The 16,552-nt window shown below is 39.0% G+C and overlaps 1 protein-coding gene and 1 pseudogene across 9 annotated transcripts in view; one reads left to right on the top strand and one right to left on the bottom strand.

The window, feature by feature from the left end:
• The window catches only part of MTHFD2L (methylenetetrahydrofolate dehydrogenase (NADP+ dependent) 2 like), a 128,013-nt gene that overhangs the window by 87,447 nt on the left and 24,014 nt on the right, over positions 1 to 16,552 (top strand). For all 9 annotated transcript variants that reach the window (XM_006729813.3, XM_081812285.1, XM_081812288.1 and 6 more), the window contains one exon: positions 14,302 to 14,427. In XM_006729813.3, coding sequence (XP_006729876.2) covers positions 14,302 to 14,427 — 126 coding nt within the window. Of the gene's footprint in view, positions 1 to 14,301; positions 14,428 to 16,552 lie in introns of those variants that run through there.
• Positions 11,560 to 12,593, bottom strand: LOC102739261 (small ribosomal subunit protein eS1-like; annotated as a pseudogene).

The raw sequence follows: 16,552 nt of genomic DNA, 5'->3' as shown, positions 1-16,552 counted from the left end.
GCGCCTGGGTGGCTCAGTTGGTTAAGCGACTGCCTTCGGCTCAGGTCATGATCCCGGAGTCCCTGGATCGAGTCCCACATCGGGCTCCCTGCTCGGCAGGGAGTCTGCTTCTCCCTCTGACCCTCCCCCCTCTCATGTGCTCTCTCTCATTCTCTCTCACACAAATAAATAAATAAAATCTTTAAAAAAAAAAAAAAAGAATTAGGGCCTTTACTGCAATATATGATACATTTCTTGACTTAATGTATGCTTACATATACATACATAAAGTAAGACGAATATTTGCGAAGGATTTTTTTTACTATGTATCTTGCTCTTTGATTTATGCTGTGCTACATCTTGCTGTGCTATTCCTTTAAAAAAAAAAATTCTGATTGCTACTGGATTGTTTCATGACTCATTAGTGGGTCACTACTCACAGTTTGAAAAATACTCTAACCAGTGGGAGAGAACTGCGTTGTGTGAATGGAGGTTTCAGTTCCTGGATTCCGCACGATTTACATGAGGATTTGCACTCACATAAAGACAGCCAAAAGGAAAGTAGTGAGCACAAAGCAGTCTATTAAGAATAGTTCACGCTCAAGATGGGAGAGTGGGCAGCCCAGAGGTGGCGACGCCCTAGACAGTTGGCCAAGGACTCAAGTGACTGGAAGCAGCTTTCTGGAGCAGGCAGTGAGTTAGACAGGGGCCAGAGGCAAGGACGGTGATAAACAGGTTACACACGTTTCCCAAGATGCAGGACCCTGCTCACATAAAAGGACAGGACTCCTATAGCTATAGGAGTGAGAACTAAATGCCCCACCATGCCTGGGTACTTACATGCACCCTCAGGGAAGATGGAAGGAGAGTCTAAATAGATGATTCATTTAGGATAGGAGTCCTGTCCTTTTATGTGAGCAGGGTCCTGCGTCTTGGGAAAGCTGCTTCCAGTCACTTGGGGGCGTCCTCCCACTGGTTGGGAAGGGGAGTTTTTGATCCTACAAGGTTTGTACCGTAACCATCATGGCGGCCTTCCCCCATAGTGGGGGAAGACACTAAAACCGCAAAGCAAATGCCTTATAATGAGTCTAGTGGTTACCTTGCGCTGGAGGTGAAAGAGGAGAGCACATGTTCTGCCCCTGTGGCTCTTGATCTGTTAGCCCTGGGGTCTTGGAAGCCCCAAAGTCAGGGTGTTGTGCTGCCAGGCTTCTAAGGTGTGATGTTGTGCTTCTTGTGTGTAACCTGTTTATCACTGTCCTTGCCTCTGGCCTCTGTCTAACTCACTGCCTGCTCTATCAATACATTATAACATAATGTGTGCAGGTACAGTATCTTTCTCTTCTTCCCATTTTTTTCTCCAGGGTAATATGTGAATGACTCTGGCATATCCTGAGCAGGTATTGGGTATTTAGATGCCGGGGAATGTGCTAAGCATTTTATATACATCATTTCATTTATTTCTCTAGCCATGTTTATGAAGTTGTTATTATTCTAGATATATAGGTAAAGAAACTGAGACTGAAATAGGCATTTCTCCAAGGTTACCCAGGTTTTAACTGTACAGCCTGAGATTTGAACTGGAGTCTTAGATATTGACCAAGGAACAGAGGAGGCTAGACAAGCACTTAAAATTTGCCATGGCTAGTATTTTTGTCACGGATAATCCTAACTATATAGGTTAGTAAAATAGTAATTTGATATAGCATACAACCTGCCAAGTTTAATCTTCTCTTTATCAACATTTGTCTAGCAACAAGATTTCTAGAGCAGTCCTTGTCTAGTAGACATCTGGACAAGATTTCTAGTCTTGTGTGGCAGATGAAGAAGAAATGCAGTTTACCTAATTTGCTCATGTGGAAGCTTTATTATTTTCTTTTCTTTTAAGAAGCAAAACACTGTTAAATTGTCCTTTCAACATACTGTAAACATGAAGGATTGAAGTCAGTTATCTATGCTTGAGATTCTGGTAGTTATAGTTCTAAAAACATTTCAGTTGTTTGGTGACCAATAGTCTAGACCATTGTATCCTTAAACATCTGTTAGCTTCCCCCCACCAATCTTTATTGACTTTTTCATTAATATCTTTGACAAGTTAATTCAAAGTAGTAGAAACTCAACCTTCATCTATTTAGACTCTCCTTCCATCTTCCCTGAGGGTACATGTAAGTACCCAGGCATGGTGGGGCATTTAGTTCTCACTGTTACAAGTTCCTAACCTGGCATCCAGTGAGATAGCCTTCATCTCATCGGGTCCTTGGCCAACTGTCTGCACATGCACTGGCCCGTTTGTCTCCAATGGCTTTATCACTCTGTGACAGGAAACTCTAAGAAAGTGTCTCAGGCATCTGCCTAGGCTCTCCTTACATCCATTTAATTATTTGGGGCCATGACACCTTCTCAATCTCCACCCAGACTATGAGGAAAAGATCCCTTTGTTTTTGAACATCCCAAACCAATACTGGGTTTTTTGCCAACTCTCCAAGACACAGCCCAAGGCACATTGACTAGCAACCTCTCCCTGGGAACCTCTCAAGTTGAAGCTCTCACCACCTCTTCCAATGTCCTGACTTTACATTTAGCCCTTTCGTTTTCTAGCTTGAGTCCCTCTGTCGTTCCTAAGTGTTAGTCTTTTGAAATCCAGGAGTCAGAGAGTAAGTTCTTTCTTCTCTGTTCTCTTTCTTGTCTGTATCACTTCTCTGAGTCAATAAGCACCGAGGGTCTCAGGCACTGCTTGAATGCTTAAAGGAGATGTGTAGCATAAGCCCTGACAGCTGGCTTTCCTTTTTGTAATACAAGTGCCTAATAAATAAGGCCGAAGAGCTTTGATTACAGAGGCATCCATTTCAAAGATGTCTATCTCCAGTAAACATCTCTCCAGCTGCTAGATATAAAGAGCCAGGCTGCCCCTCCCTGCCAGACTTCATTGTTTTAGAGATCTTGGTTGTTTTGATAACTGACCACTTGGGCTGCTTGTGTTTTCTCTTCCTGTGCCTTAAATTCCCACCCTGAACCGCAATAAAAGCAGAATCCCAGGCCTGTGCACTCTCTCCCTACTGGTTACCTCACTGGGTGCCCCGTGGTGTGCTATGTAATATCCCGGTCATATAAATAATAAACTTTTCTTTTTCTCAAAGTTTCCTGGTGGTTATTACGGATGCTGTCTTATAGTCATAATAAAAACCACAAGGGCCGGTCCAGCCACAATATTGGTTTCCAATAGGCTGAGACCAGCACACAACGAGGCGGGAGAAGGGAAGGTCTAGGACTATAGACAAAGGGAATTACAGGGATTATCAAAAAATGGTTTGTGTTTCCTGAATATCAGGTCTCATTAGTATGCATTTTCTAGACTATCTGGCCTTTAGGAGCTATATCCTTAAAGCAGAGGAATTGGACTCACTAGTTTTCAAATTTGACTGTGGGGAGCCTGAGGGGCTGTTGGCTGGCTGTAGAGCACCCCCCAACCCCAACCCCATCTTCTCTTTGCAACTAGTACATTTCTCCTTGCTTTGATCATGTTACATACTGAGCTTGGTAAACATTTTTCCTTTAAAGAAAGGGTGAAATAATGTTTGAAACCCATTCCATTTGACTTTAATACTCTGTATATAGGCATGGTGGTTAGTAATATAGACCCTTGCCTATTACCCCCACGACCTCCAACCTCTACTCATGCCTCAGATACACCAATGTCTATTTGAAGGGAACAAGGTTTGGTTGATGAGAGGAAGAAAAGAGAAGCATGCATCCAGCCCCCACAAGTTCACTGGATTTTGCAGAGGAAAGATTCAAGGCAGAAACTGATAGAACTACCCAAGAGTGTTCCTGTGAATTTCTGAGAACAAAGGGATTCCATACTCCTAAATGATCCAGTATGGCACAGAGCAGGACCCTGCTGGCCCTCAGCTCTGTAAGGAACCTGGCACTGTTCTGGCACCCCAAAGATTAGAAGCTTTGGAGGCATCCAGAGATTGTCCGTGCTATGGACAATATATTCTAATGATACACATCATAGCCAAACAAATACCTGATAGGAACCAAAGAAGCCAGAGAAAAAGAAGATATGCTCTGTAGTCATTGCCACTGACTCACTGGTTTATAAATACTTCTTGAGGATTCCTAGAAATAACAGGGGGACTTCTAGGGGAAGACCCTGCAATATAGGTTCTATTTAGCTGGGATACATTTAGCCATCATAGGACTGTCTCCAAAGCAAATAAAGCTAAAGAAAGTTTTTCTAATCTAGAAGAAAACATACACATTCATACAAATTCCACTGCAATTACTCTTGTTATTTATGTAGTAGGACAATTTCCAGCTGAAGGAGTAATCCACCTGAATAAGCATTTCCACGGTGTCACTTTTATATCTGAACAAGAGTTCTGGTTTTGTTCCCAGCCTCACCTCTGACTCATCATTGTGAAACTAAGAAATCATTTAGCCTCTCAGCACCTCAAAATCTTTCTTCTGTGAATGAGGATAATGGGTAAACCTTCTCTTGCTTCACTGAATTGTTGTGAAGTTTAATTAGATAATGTTTGCACAGCCCTTTGAACTCTACTAATTAAATTGATGTGTAAATATGGTGCTTCCTTTTATCAGGATGCCTTGACTGAGCCATTTCATAAAGACTTAAAGATGACCATGATAGGAGGATTCATAGGGAAAAGATTTTTTTTTTAATTCATGTGAACGCAATTCTGAGATTGTCAAATAGGCATCTGAAAATACCCAGTTGGAGTTCTAATTAATAGGGGTAAGGATATGGCCTCATACTTGCTCAAGGGGTAATGGTTACACCTTCATATCAGGGTAAACTTAGCACCTAGGCTGTACTTACTGTGCTCTGTGTGTGCTTTAGGTATTGGCATTGTTTTGTTTTCTTTTTAAGAATTTATTTATTTATTTGAGAGAGAAAGAGAGAGAGAAAGAATACAAGTGGGGGGAGGGGCAGAGGGACAAGCAGATGCCCCACTGAGCAAGGAGACCGATGCGGGACTTGATCCCAGGACCCTAGGAACATGACTGAACCAAAGTCAGACGCTTAACTGAGTGAGCCACCCAGGCGCCCCATATTGGCATTGTGTTTAAGGTGTTACGTTTATTCATTATATTTTACTAAGACAACACTGGTGATTTATTTCATATCTGTCATATAAGGAATCACACAATAACAGGTTTGCAGTCACCTAATAAGAAAGTCATAACTTTTGAAGTAGCATGATTCAGTGTAGCTCACCCATGGGTTATTAGCCTACTTATCAATCAGAGAGATTTCCACCCACAACAGAGAATTCTTAAATAAATCAGAAATCCTCTTACTAAATTTTCTGATGAGAATAGTTCACCCTAAAATAATTATCCCAATTATTTCTGAAAATGTGTTTTAATAATAGGTCTTTTTTTCTGTCAGAAATAAATTCATAGATGGATTAATTGGCTTGGGGAAAAAAACACAAGCCTTCCTCTATAAACCTACCTTGGACTTTAGTGTGTAATTATATTTGTTAGCTAGAATTTTTTAATGATGATATCATAATTATGTAGCAATTAAATTTCAAATGTTACTGAATATCCCAGAATATAGAATTGAAATGTTTTATCAGGAACTTAGACAACTGATATGAGAGTTTTGAAAACTATTAAATATCAAGGTGGGAGTTCACAATGGCAAATACTTTTGTAAAATCTAATAGCTAGTTTATTAAACTTGTAATGTTTCTTCTGTCGTATGTACTTCAGGAATATATCCACTGCTGGCCCAGCATAACATAAAAGCACTTTGAAGTGTTAGAAACTTCAAATTCAGCTTCTGATTCCTATCTTCCAAAATGGATGTTCTGCCCTGACTCTTCATCTGAATGAAAGAGGAGGTTCCAGGGATTCTTTAGGCCCTGGTTGAGGGCTTATGAAAAGTACAAAGTGCCTTCGTAAACTCTGGGCATAAGGGCCCGGATAGGTATAGTGTTGATATTTTCAGAAGAAGGCAAATAAGTATTGATTATTATGATCTAAAGGGACACAAAAGAAAACAAAATACAGATCTAAAACCAAAATATATTGCCTCAGGAGGCACAAAGACAAAATAGACCTTGAGCTTGCTGCTATAGGGAAAGGGAATGAGTATTCTTTTTATGTCTCTAAAATTCTGAATGCATCTATATTACCTCACCCGTTGGGGTTTTTAAGTAGGAGGATAAATGTTCTAAGAATCAGTCAATTCTCTATTAGTTTTAGTCTAACTTTAGCTTATTTTAGAAAACAAACCTTTCCAGGTTTTGGAAAATCTTTAACACTGGCTTTCAGCTCAGAATAAGACTAGATCTTAAAACCAAAGCAGTTTTCCCTGTTCTGAGGGAGATTTAACTTTGCAAGGTAACTGCACTTTGGGGGGTTTTGGCCAGTCAGGAGGGAAAGGAACAGCTAAGAAAGAAATGGCGGCAATAGTTGAGGGAGGAGGAATAATTGGATGAAGGCTATTAGGGTTGTGCTGAGACTTGGAGGAATCTAGAAGAGAGACCATTTTTAGGTTTTTATCTTTTGTTTGCCATGGCCAAGACATCTTTTAAGGGAACAGTTTTGGAACATGAATACCTTTGAATACTTCCTCAAAAACATTAAAAAATGCAGACCACTGGATGGGTAGAATTTTATTCCTTTAGGTTCTAAGATACCTCTCCAATGAACACTTTTGTTCACCTCAAAAGTTCTTCAGAATGGCTATTATAATTCTCAATTATCCTTGGTGAAATGATGCCATCTAGAAAAGTAGTTATAAGAATCTGGGATATGGTATAAACACATGTAAAGAGCAGGAGTCTGTATCAGAGGGGAGAATGGTGTTGGTTTTAGACTGAGGCAAATCCAGGAGAGTCTGGGACTGGTCAGTTGAAAGTGCTGTTTGTATACCTTCTGCCTCACACCCCCCAGTCTCATGGCTGGCCCGTCTCTAGTTGCAAACCTGACCAATTTGTGGTTCTCCCCAGACAGAAAGGTTTGGGAAGATTTCACAGACAAAACAAAGCTCTTGTTTTATGAAGAAAGTTTTCATAAAATTTTACTTAGTGACCTGAGGCACAGTTTTTCTATAGGATTTCTATAGATATCTATAGGATTTTCTATAGGATTTTCCCAAAGTTCAGAAGACACTCTCTGTATTTCTCAGTTCTTAGGGCCAATTTGAGGAATGGGTTTATCCAGGTTACTCATATCTCCTCCCTGGGAACTTCTCCCATATAGATATACAACAGAAATGACAGGGACATAGGCAAATTTCATTTTAAGTAGTGAGACTGATCTCTACTAAGGATAAAAGATTTTTAACTGATTGAGTAATCAAAGGATTCCTAAAAAGGGTTCCTTATTCATAGAAGACAAAATAAATTCAGCGTTTGGGGAGCTTTAATAAAAGAAACCAAAGTTCAGACTCAATACCAGACTTACCTCATCATTCCAGTGAGAGAGACCAATAATAACTCCCTATCCCAGCAAGAGGCTCAAGGGACCATAGAGGTACCCGTGGTTTCTGAGTTGAGATCTTGAATCATGGCCAAGAGTGGTTATTGATGAGATCTTCATGGATCTCCAATATTGTTGAATACTGGCTCTCCTTAAATACCCAAACAATCCATTGATAAAACGATCTGAGCTTATAGTTACAGAAGCATGGGAAAACACTGTCTTGGCAGTCTTTTAGGAGGAGTGGTGTCCTGGAGCTTCCTATGATCATCAAGTCTGTGAAGGTTGATTCTGAGCATCTCTTTCTAATTCTATGTTCAGTTGATGTCACTTGCTATCTTGAAGTCCCATGGTAGGAGTATTTATGCCATAGAAGAGTATTTATACCACAGAAATCAGGGATTTCCCCCCCCCAACCCCCAGAGAGCCAATTTACCTTAGTAGTGTCTTGGGGTGTAGAAGCAAAGTTGGGATATTTAGATGTTGGAATTTGTTTTAAGGCAAGTCTTTTAATGTGGAGGCTTGCTTAGGATTGGGTAAGGAGCCTAATATAAAAGTTTAGGATTGGTGGGTACAGCAAGGAGAGGATTTTGAAGCAAGGATTTTCAAGAGTCTTAAAAAACAAACAAGTCATTTGATACTATCTACTGAAAAATCAAACAATTAGATGTTAGTTAAAATGAGTTTTTAACAACTTCCCAAGACAGTGAAATTATTCGCAACTTCTATCTTTCTAAGCAAGAGTTTCCTGGAATAATAGTCATGTTGATGAAGACAGTGGAAGAGTAAAGTCATATTAATGTATACAGTAAGCTACGTGGGTGTGGATGGTTTCGGTTCTCACATACAATGCTTGAGCCTTCAAATTATATAAGAATTAAGGATAGGTTTCCATGGAATTATCACAGCAAAAAAAATAAGTAAATAAAATAAATAAATAAAGCTCATAGGAAATAGTTATTTGAAATCACTATTCATGTTCAACTTGAACAAAACATAAAAAAAAACCCTCTGACTCCACATCCTAAAGCATTTAAAACCTATTGGTGTTTAAATATTTACCAGATATTTAAATAGCTTTTAATTCTATTCCACTGTTATCAAATAATAAGAATTTAAATATATTCCATTTATATACTTGGGGAACTGAATACATCATGTCTAAGGAATATCTTTTCAGTGTCTTTAAAAATATAATTAATGAACAACTTTATACTTCCAATCATTTGCCTCTACAAGACAACAATGTAGATGGATGATTTAGAGTATTAAGATATTTGAGACAGATTTTGTATGTCCATTTGCTGTAATTTCAGCATTAAATACAGTTTGTATTAGTTCTTTCTTTTCTTTAGTAGAATGATAGGATCAGAAGTCTGCAAGGATCAGAAATGAAATAGTTGAGAGAGAAAGAAAAGAACATTTGACTATGCAAAAGACAGTGTTTAAATCATAGAAATGGGAGGCATTAATAACCTTCCCAGATCCTTCTTTACCCGATTGTGAATATTTCTAGTGAGGAATAGGGCAGTATACAGTTTCTCTTTGTGGAGCATTTTCTTATTCTTAAAATATTCTCTGTAATGAGCTGAAGGCTATTCCCTGTGTTCCCTCCTTTCATTCTTCCTTCTGAAAACATTTCGAGTAAATCTACTCTATTCAGTTTAGCATATTGATGACACTACCACAATTATTGGGTTTTGCTTTTGTTTTCAGTTGTTTTGTTTGTTTGATTGTTTGTTTGTTTTGTTTTTCCTGAGATAGGCCGCCTGAGTTTATTCAGTCATTCTTCTATTTCAGAGGTATTCAGTGTGGGGACCAGTACTGGTCCACGACTCTCTTATTCTCTGGGAAGCATTGGTCCACAACGAGATAAGGTGCTGAGCCAGAATATAAATCAACATACTGCTTCCTTCACTGAAAAAAACCTTGCTATGAAAAAAGAAAGCTAGCTGAATTAAACAGTGTGTTTAGTGAGATGGTTGTTTTACAGTGTGGCATGAGCTTGTTTACCCTGTTGCAGGCTGGTAGTAAAGAGTTAAACCAACTAGTTTGATAGTACTTGCTCCATATGACATGAGTTCTAGATCCATTCTAACCATTCTTCTCTAGACCAGCCCCTAGAATACAACCAGTGCTCCCAGAGAGACTCTGCCGAAAATATAATGGGAAACATTATATCCTTATATCTGGACACTGTCTGTCTTAGAGTAGCCTAATAAATGTATGTATGTATGTATGTATGTATGTATGTATTTATTTATCTTTTAGAGGAGGAAGTGGGGAGGGGCAGAAGGAGAGGGAGAGAGAGAATCTCAAGAAGGCTCTATGCCCAGCATAGCACCTGACACTGGGCTCCATCCCACAACCCTGAGATCATGACCTGAGCCAAAATCAAAAGTAGGATACCCCACTGACTGAGCTACCCAGGCATCCCTAGTTTTTAATGAATTTTTAATCAAGTACAACTCCTGGTCAGAATTACACATTTATCTCCTCTTAAATTCTTCTTGCTACTTATAGTCCACCATTCCAAAGTGGGCTACCTATTAACTATTCTATCTGATTTTGTTCATTTACACATATAGGCTATGCAGCTACTGCTGTGTTAAAAACCAAAACCAAAACATCTCAATCACTTTAAACAGCCATCTTTTTTTTTTTTTTTTTTTAAGTTTCTCATGAGTTTGTGTTCAGCTGGTCAGTTATGGTGACTTTGGCTCGTTTCTTTTGATTTTGACTGGGCTTGCTCTAGCATCTGCCTTTAACTGGTGGTTAGCTAGAGTCTAGTCTAGGATGGCCTCAGCTGAAATGACTCAGCTTTCCTCCACAGGATCTGTATCCTCCAGTAGGCTAGCTTGAGCTTGTTCTCATGGCTGTCACAGGGTTCCAAGAGATATAAGAAGAACACAAGACCTCTGTAAGGATTAGCCCTGGCATAGGGTAGAGCAGAGAAAGGCAGAAAATAGACCTGGAGGAGAACAAAGATGAAATAACCGTCATAGTGCCAGTGTGTTCTTCCAACTTCTTTATTAAAAAATTTGAAAATGGCACCGACAAATACTTTTCATGGAAGACCTCAATAGACCTTCTTAGAGATGGATTGATCAACAGTTTTGGAAAACATTATTTAACTATCCATGACTGTACCAATAGGAGCTTTTATCCAACCCACATTTTTCCATGATGTTAATAAGGGTTTAGTGAAAAATTTTGTCAAATTTGATGCTGCAATTAAGAAAACATCCATAGTTTTCTGAACATAAACGATCATCACTGCATTTAATTATAATAGGAAAATATTAGAAAGAGTTCAGGACTGTATAACTTATGGTAATCCATATAATAAATAATTTCATGTGGGTCTTAAATTTCAAATAATTGATAAAATGGGGAGATGCTCGCAATTTAATCTTAATGACAAAATGGTAGGATACATAAACACAATATTAGCAAAGTTATAGGTATTATATTTTATATCTAATATATAAATATTTTAAAATCCTAGAAAAACAATAAAAATATACTTACTATCTTTGAATGGCATGATTATAGTGATTTTTATTTTCATCTTAAATTTAGATATTTTCTAGATTTTCTGCAATAGACATATGTGATGGCATCCTTAGGAAAAAAAACATGTATTTAAGGTTTTTCCATTTTGTAATTAAAATCAAGCATACATTTCCCTCTATTTTGAAAATTGTATATTTGTTTATGGCCAGTCTGATATTCTCTGAGAAAACATAATGAACAACTATAATTGGGAGGGAAATTTGGATCTTTCTCAAAAGCCTAGTAGCTGGATTTTAATAACTATTTCATCAACATTTTTATCTTAAAAATATTTCCTGCAGCTATAATCAATGTATGTTTCCTTTTTTTTTAAGAAAAGATTTCCTTTTATTAACCATCTATAAAACTTCCATCTAGATCACTACCCTTTCAGAGCTCTTTAGTAACTAAGAGCAATGGATAAAATCCATGTAACAGTTCAGAAAAGTTCCCATCACCATCAGTTCAGAACATCTGATTCACAAGCTTTGATTATTTAAAAAGAGTGATTAGAAATTAAACACCACAAATAAGATTTTTTATTTGTCACCATTAAAAGTCTGAATTTTAAACAGATTCTTGGACTCGTGGCTCATATCCATCAGCTCATTCAGTCTTACCACTGGTCTCATCCCAGTCACTTTTCCAGAACGACTACCTTCACCATGAAGCTCCATGAGCTTTCCCAATTCAGACTTGGGCTTCTTCAGCATTGTTACTTTTCTAACCAAGAAAGACATCCTGGAGTGAATAAATAGACTGACAAGGCTTTTCTATGTCTTTTCTGAGGCTATCTGGAATCAATTTATTGGCCATTTCTTTCAAGTGCCTGCACTTCTTGTTTTCAGTTGTTTTGTTCGTTTGATTGTTTGCTTGTTTGTTTTGTTTTTCCTGAGATAGGCTGCCTGAGTTTATTCAGTCATTCCTCTATTTCAGAGGTATTCAGTGTGGGGACCAGTACTGGTCCACGACTCTCTTATTCTCTGGGAACCATAGGTTCCCAGAACCTCCCACAAAATCTTTGATTTTCTTCCCACTGAAAAGTGGACTCTCTGTCCTCTTAAATCCAAGTGGATTCTGTCACTGCTTAGTTTCCATCATCTTTTTCCGAATTTGGGGTACCTATTGGTGCTGAGCATAAGAGGTCTTCTGAATCTGATTGTTGTGTTTTTTAGTAAAACCAACACAAAGTAGATGAAGCAAATAACCATTGGTAGTCTTGACATCAACATGAGCTTCAATCATGGTCTGCCAGTTTTCGACCATGGAGCACATTCTGTCATGGGTAAGATCCATGCCATGGAAATTAGTCAGGCAGTTTTTGCCCGGAACATCCTCAGTAATTAGCTTGAATTTTCTGAATGCAATTTCATCGTTCTACAGATCAGCAAGGCTCACTTCAAATGCGTGGCCCTTGAAGCCATCAGATCCTATTTTGGTTCTTCGAGTTCTTGTAACTAATGTTTTTCCAAAATTTCTTGTGTTAAACATAGCTGGCGCTTTCACATCATACCAATCTTTCCTTGAAAACGGATCAACCATTTTCTTCTTGGCTCCCTCTTGCTGCCTTTCATAAGGTGCTTGTTCTTGCTGACTGCCATGGCGCTGCTCAGGGAACCAAAAGGCTATGTTTTTTTTTTTCAATTGGGTTCCAAGAAGAAACAGGATTATGACTATCTTTAGAACAATACTCAATATCTATGCTAGACCTGATAAAAAGGAAGAAGTTCTATGGGCTAGGTAAGAAAGCAAGAGAAAAACCGTATTTCAAACATTGATGCCTCATTTGTTATATTATTATGTGGCTGGGGAACCTGTCAGTTAGCTGCATCTATTTTAGCACTGACCATTTCTTTACAGCCTTTTAATTCTTACTTGTACTAAAAATCATATGTCAAGAAGGTGACATTTAAGCCATCTGGAATGCATAAATGGATAGTTTAAATGTAGAAGAAAGCCTCTGACAACACAACATGTGTCTTTTTCTTGCAAGGGATGCAGAATGTGAAAATGAGTAAATCACCTCCTAAACACAGTGGTGGGAGAGTAAAGATGGCCACAAAATCTTTAATTTTCCTCCCACTGAAAAGTGGACTCTCTGTCCTCTTAAATCCAAGTGGATTCTGTCACTGCTTAGCCGGTAGAATATGACAGAAGCGATACTGTGCCAGCTTCCAGGTTCCAGCCTAGAGCTACTGGCAACTTCTCTTCCCATTTCTTGGAACACTCATGCTTGGAAGCCAGCTGCCAGGAAGCCCAAGCCACAGGAGAGGCCACACCTGTGTGCTCCAGCTGATAGTCCCAGCTGAGCTCCACCAACCATGAGCAGCAACTGTAGCCATGTAAGGGAGACATCTTGGACTCTTGCCATCTTGGACAGTCAGCCCAGCCACATCTTGGGATGACTCCAGCCTCAGCCACTGTTGGATTCCAGCTATATGAAAGACCCAGGGAAGGTCCATCCACTGAGCTCAGTCAACCCACAGAACCGTGAAGTGTAATAATGAAGTGTTGTTTTAAGACACTAAGTTTGGGGATGGTATCTTAATAATTAACAAAAAATAATTGGAACATTAACCATTGTTAGCTGGTACTGTCATACTTGAAATAAAGTTTGAAAATCGTTGTAGAAAATGAATGGTGACATAAGATCTCTGTAAAGTTATCTTTCTAACTGCAGTGGAGAAATAGTGAATAGAGCTTAGTATATCTTATACCTTTCCAAGTCATATACAAACATAATGAATCAAAGAAACCAAGAAAAAACAAAAAGAAAGCCCAAGATAACACTTCATGTTTAGAGTCGATGTGATACCACCATGTGTATGGTACTTTACCATTTACCACAACCCTGAGAATTCGAATTATTATCGTCTCATTTTTTTTTTCTTTTTATTCATCCTCCCTCTACTCACGCAACCCTTCTTTCTCTCTACCTCCAATTTCCAAATAGTTTTCATTCCACCAAACCTCAACAGGAGCCTGTTTCATGTCCATAATGTCCCCATGCCATTTACAGTGCATGAAACACAAAAGGATGCTACTCCAGTGGGTACCCATCAGGAGAAATCTGGTAGCAATCTCAGAGGTGAAAGGGTAGATCCAGGTAGGATTTTATGCACAGAAGCCACCATGTGCTGCCTTTGTTCTTCTGCTTGATTGGAAATGATTAAGTGCAGTTGGTCTCTTCCTAGAAACAGTGTATTTTGTACATTTTTTAAAGCCATGACAACAAAACATTAGATATATAAACCTTTGTTATGGTCAAGGATGAAGTTGAGGTATTTTCCAACTCTGTTTTGCTTTCAGGTATTCCAAAGTTGATTACATCTGATATGGTTAAAGAAGGTGCTGCTGTAATTGACGTGGGTATCAACTATGTCCCTGACCCAGTGACGGGAAAGACAAAACTGGTTGGAGATGTGGACTTTGAAGGTAATAAACTATATCTCTTTTGATGAGTGAAGAAAATGAAAGAATCTACTTTGCATGTTTTGATGGTAGAAAGAGAAACTTCGTATTCGATGCAGGCATTATTAAGTTATTAATCATTACACCTCTTTCCTCTGAGGGAAGAGAGTTTAATCACTCACATATTTCTAACCTTCCTTCCTCCCTTTCCCCTCCCTCTCTCTCTCCCTCCCTCCCTCCCTTCTTTCCTTCCTTCCTTCCTCCCTTCCTTTCCCTATTCCTTCCTTCCTTCTTTTTCTCCTCTCACTTCTTGGGAGGAAAATATAATTACACCATTAATATTTAGTTTTAAGATTAAATTCCTTATAATGCAGGTTTTTAGTGAAAGAGTTCAGCTGGCCTTCTGTACCAGGAATTATTTTGATTTTTTGACGTGTGTCTCTGTACTTCGCCATCCAGGCTATATATTCAGCCATTCACTCTTAAAGCCAGAAGGCATCTTGGGATGTGTTTGCTAATCCTAACAATATGTCAGATCTAGAGAGTTACCTGGTTAATTCAAGTCAACATTCTCCACTTGTGTTTTAAAGAGGATGAAGAAGAGGAGCTGGGTTAACATTTCTATGGCCGTTGAAGGAGATAAGGCAGCAAATGTGTAGTAACAAACAATTCTAACTCAATGCCTTACCTCTACTGAGCCCCTGCACAGATAGTTTTAGATGCCTCACCCCTAATCCAATTTTACTTCCAATATCTTCATCAGATACTTAGAGGCATTCAGGTTTTTAGTATAATCTCGGAATCTTCGATGTCCAATAAGATATGAACTTAGTAAAGTAGATGGAGGTATTTTCATATTAGAAATATGGTATATATTAGATTGATCATCTGGCCAAAAAAAGCAAGGCCATGTCAATAACTTTATCAGCTATAGGTGTGTCTTTATAGACAAACTGAAAGGAATAATAGATGATGCCCTTTTTAAAATAATTCCAAATTTTACATTTCCTCTTGGAATCTGGTCATCAGCCCGTGGTTTACCCAAGTCCTAGGATATTATTGAATGAAACCAAACACACAGGCACCCAAGTGTTCTAGGGCATTGGCCCTATGTTTGTGAAATTCCAGGGTGCATCAGGTAGGCAACCTGAGGCTGGTGCTAAAAAAAAAAAGGAAAAAAGGAAACCCCGAGGACACTTGTGCTGCAATACACTGTGGGGACAGAAGGGCGAATAAGAGCAAAGTAGGGAGAGCACGCCTCTGCCCTCGCAGGGGATGGAGCTTGCAGTGAAGAAGCGTGGCTCTCCGAGTAACCATGGGCGTCTGTCTGTGTATATGTGTGCGTCACGTGTATGTGCCAAACTCCTTAGGAAGTGACCCCGTTTCTTTATTTCATTTGTCATGTCCGATCAGCAATGTCAGGTATCGATAATTTATTTGAATTTCTCAATGCGAAAGAGTAAGGAAACATTTCATTTTAAAACCTGATCTTATTTTATTTCTTATCCTTGCACTGTCATTCTGCTTCTCGATGACATTACAGTTACCCTGCATTTATTGCGAAATCACCACATGCTTCTGATGCACCCAGATGGCGTAGGCAGAACCCAGCTTGAGGCAAGAAAAGCAGAGATATTTGCAGTTCACAACCTTGACCGTGCTGGTAGGGCAAGCCTCCCCAGCAGTTCAACACATCTTTTAAGACCCTTCTCTCGGGACACCTGGGTGGCTCAGTCGGTCAAGTGGCTACCTTTGGCCCGGGTCATGATCCTAAGGTCGTGGGGTCGAGTCCCACATCGGGCTCCTTGCTCAGCAGGGGGCCTGCTTCTCCCTCTCTCTCCCTCTGCTTGTGCTCTCTCTGTCAAATAAATAAAATCTTAAAAAAAAAAAAAAAGACCCTTCTCTCATATGATTGTCCATGGGTCTCAAACCATTTCCATGCATTCTTAGGTGTAGCTAAGAAGGTGTTTTTGCTTGAGGGGTATTCTACAAACATTAAAAAAAAAAGTAGGCATTTTGGGGTGTGTGCATATGCTCAGTCACACATAGATAATATACCTCAGATTGCATACCACTCCACTTGGTAGAATCTATTAAACTGAATGGCACTTACGTGTATCTAAACATATAATGAAATTTTTAAAAAGGA

Source organism: Leptonychotes weddellii, chromosome 2 (assembly GCF_054177405.1).
Source record: "Leptonychotes weddellii isolate Sample4059 chromosome 2, ASM5417740v2, whole genome shotgun sequence".
Taxonomy (NCBI): Eukaryota; Metazoa; Chordata; class Mammalia; order Carnivora; family Phocidae; genus Leptonychotes; species Leptonychotes weddellii.
The sequence above is the reverse complement of the archived record's forward strand: the minus strand, read 5'-3'. Positions and strand labels throughout refer to the sequence as shown.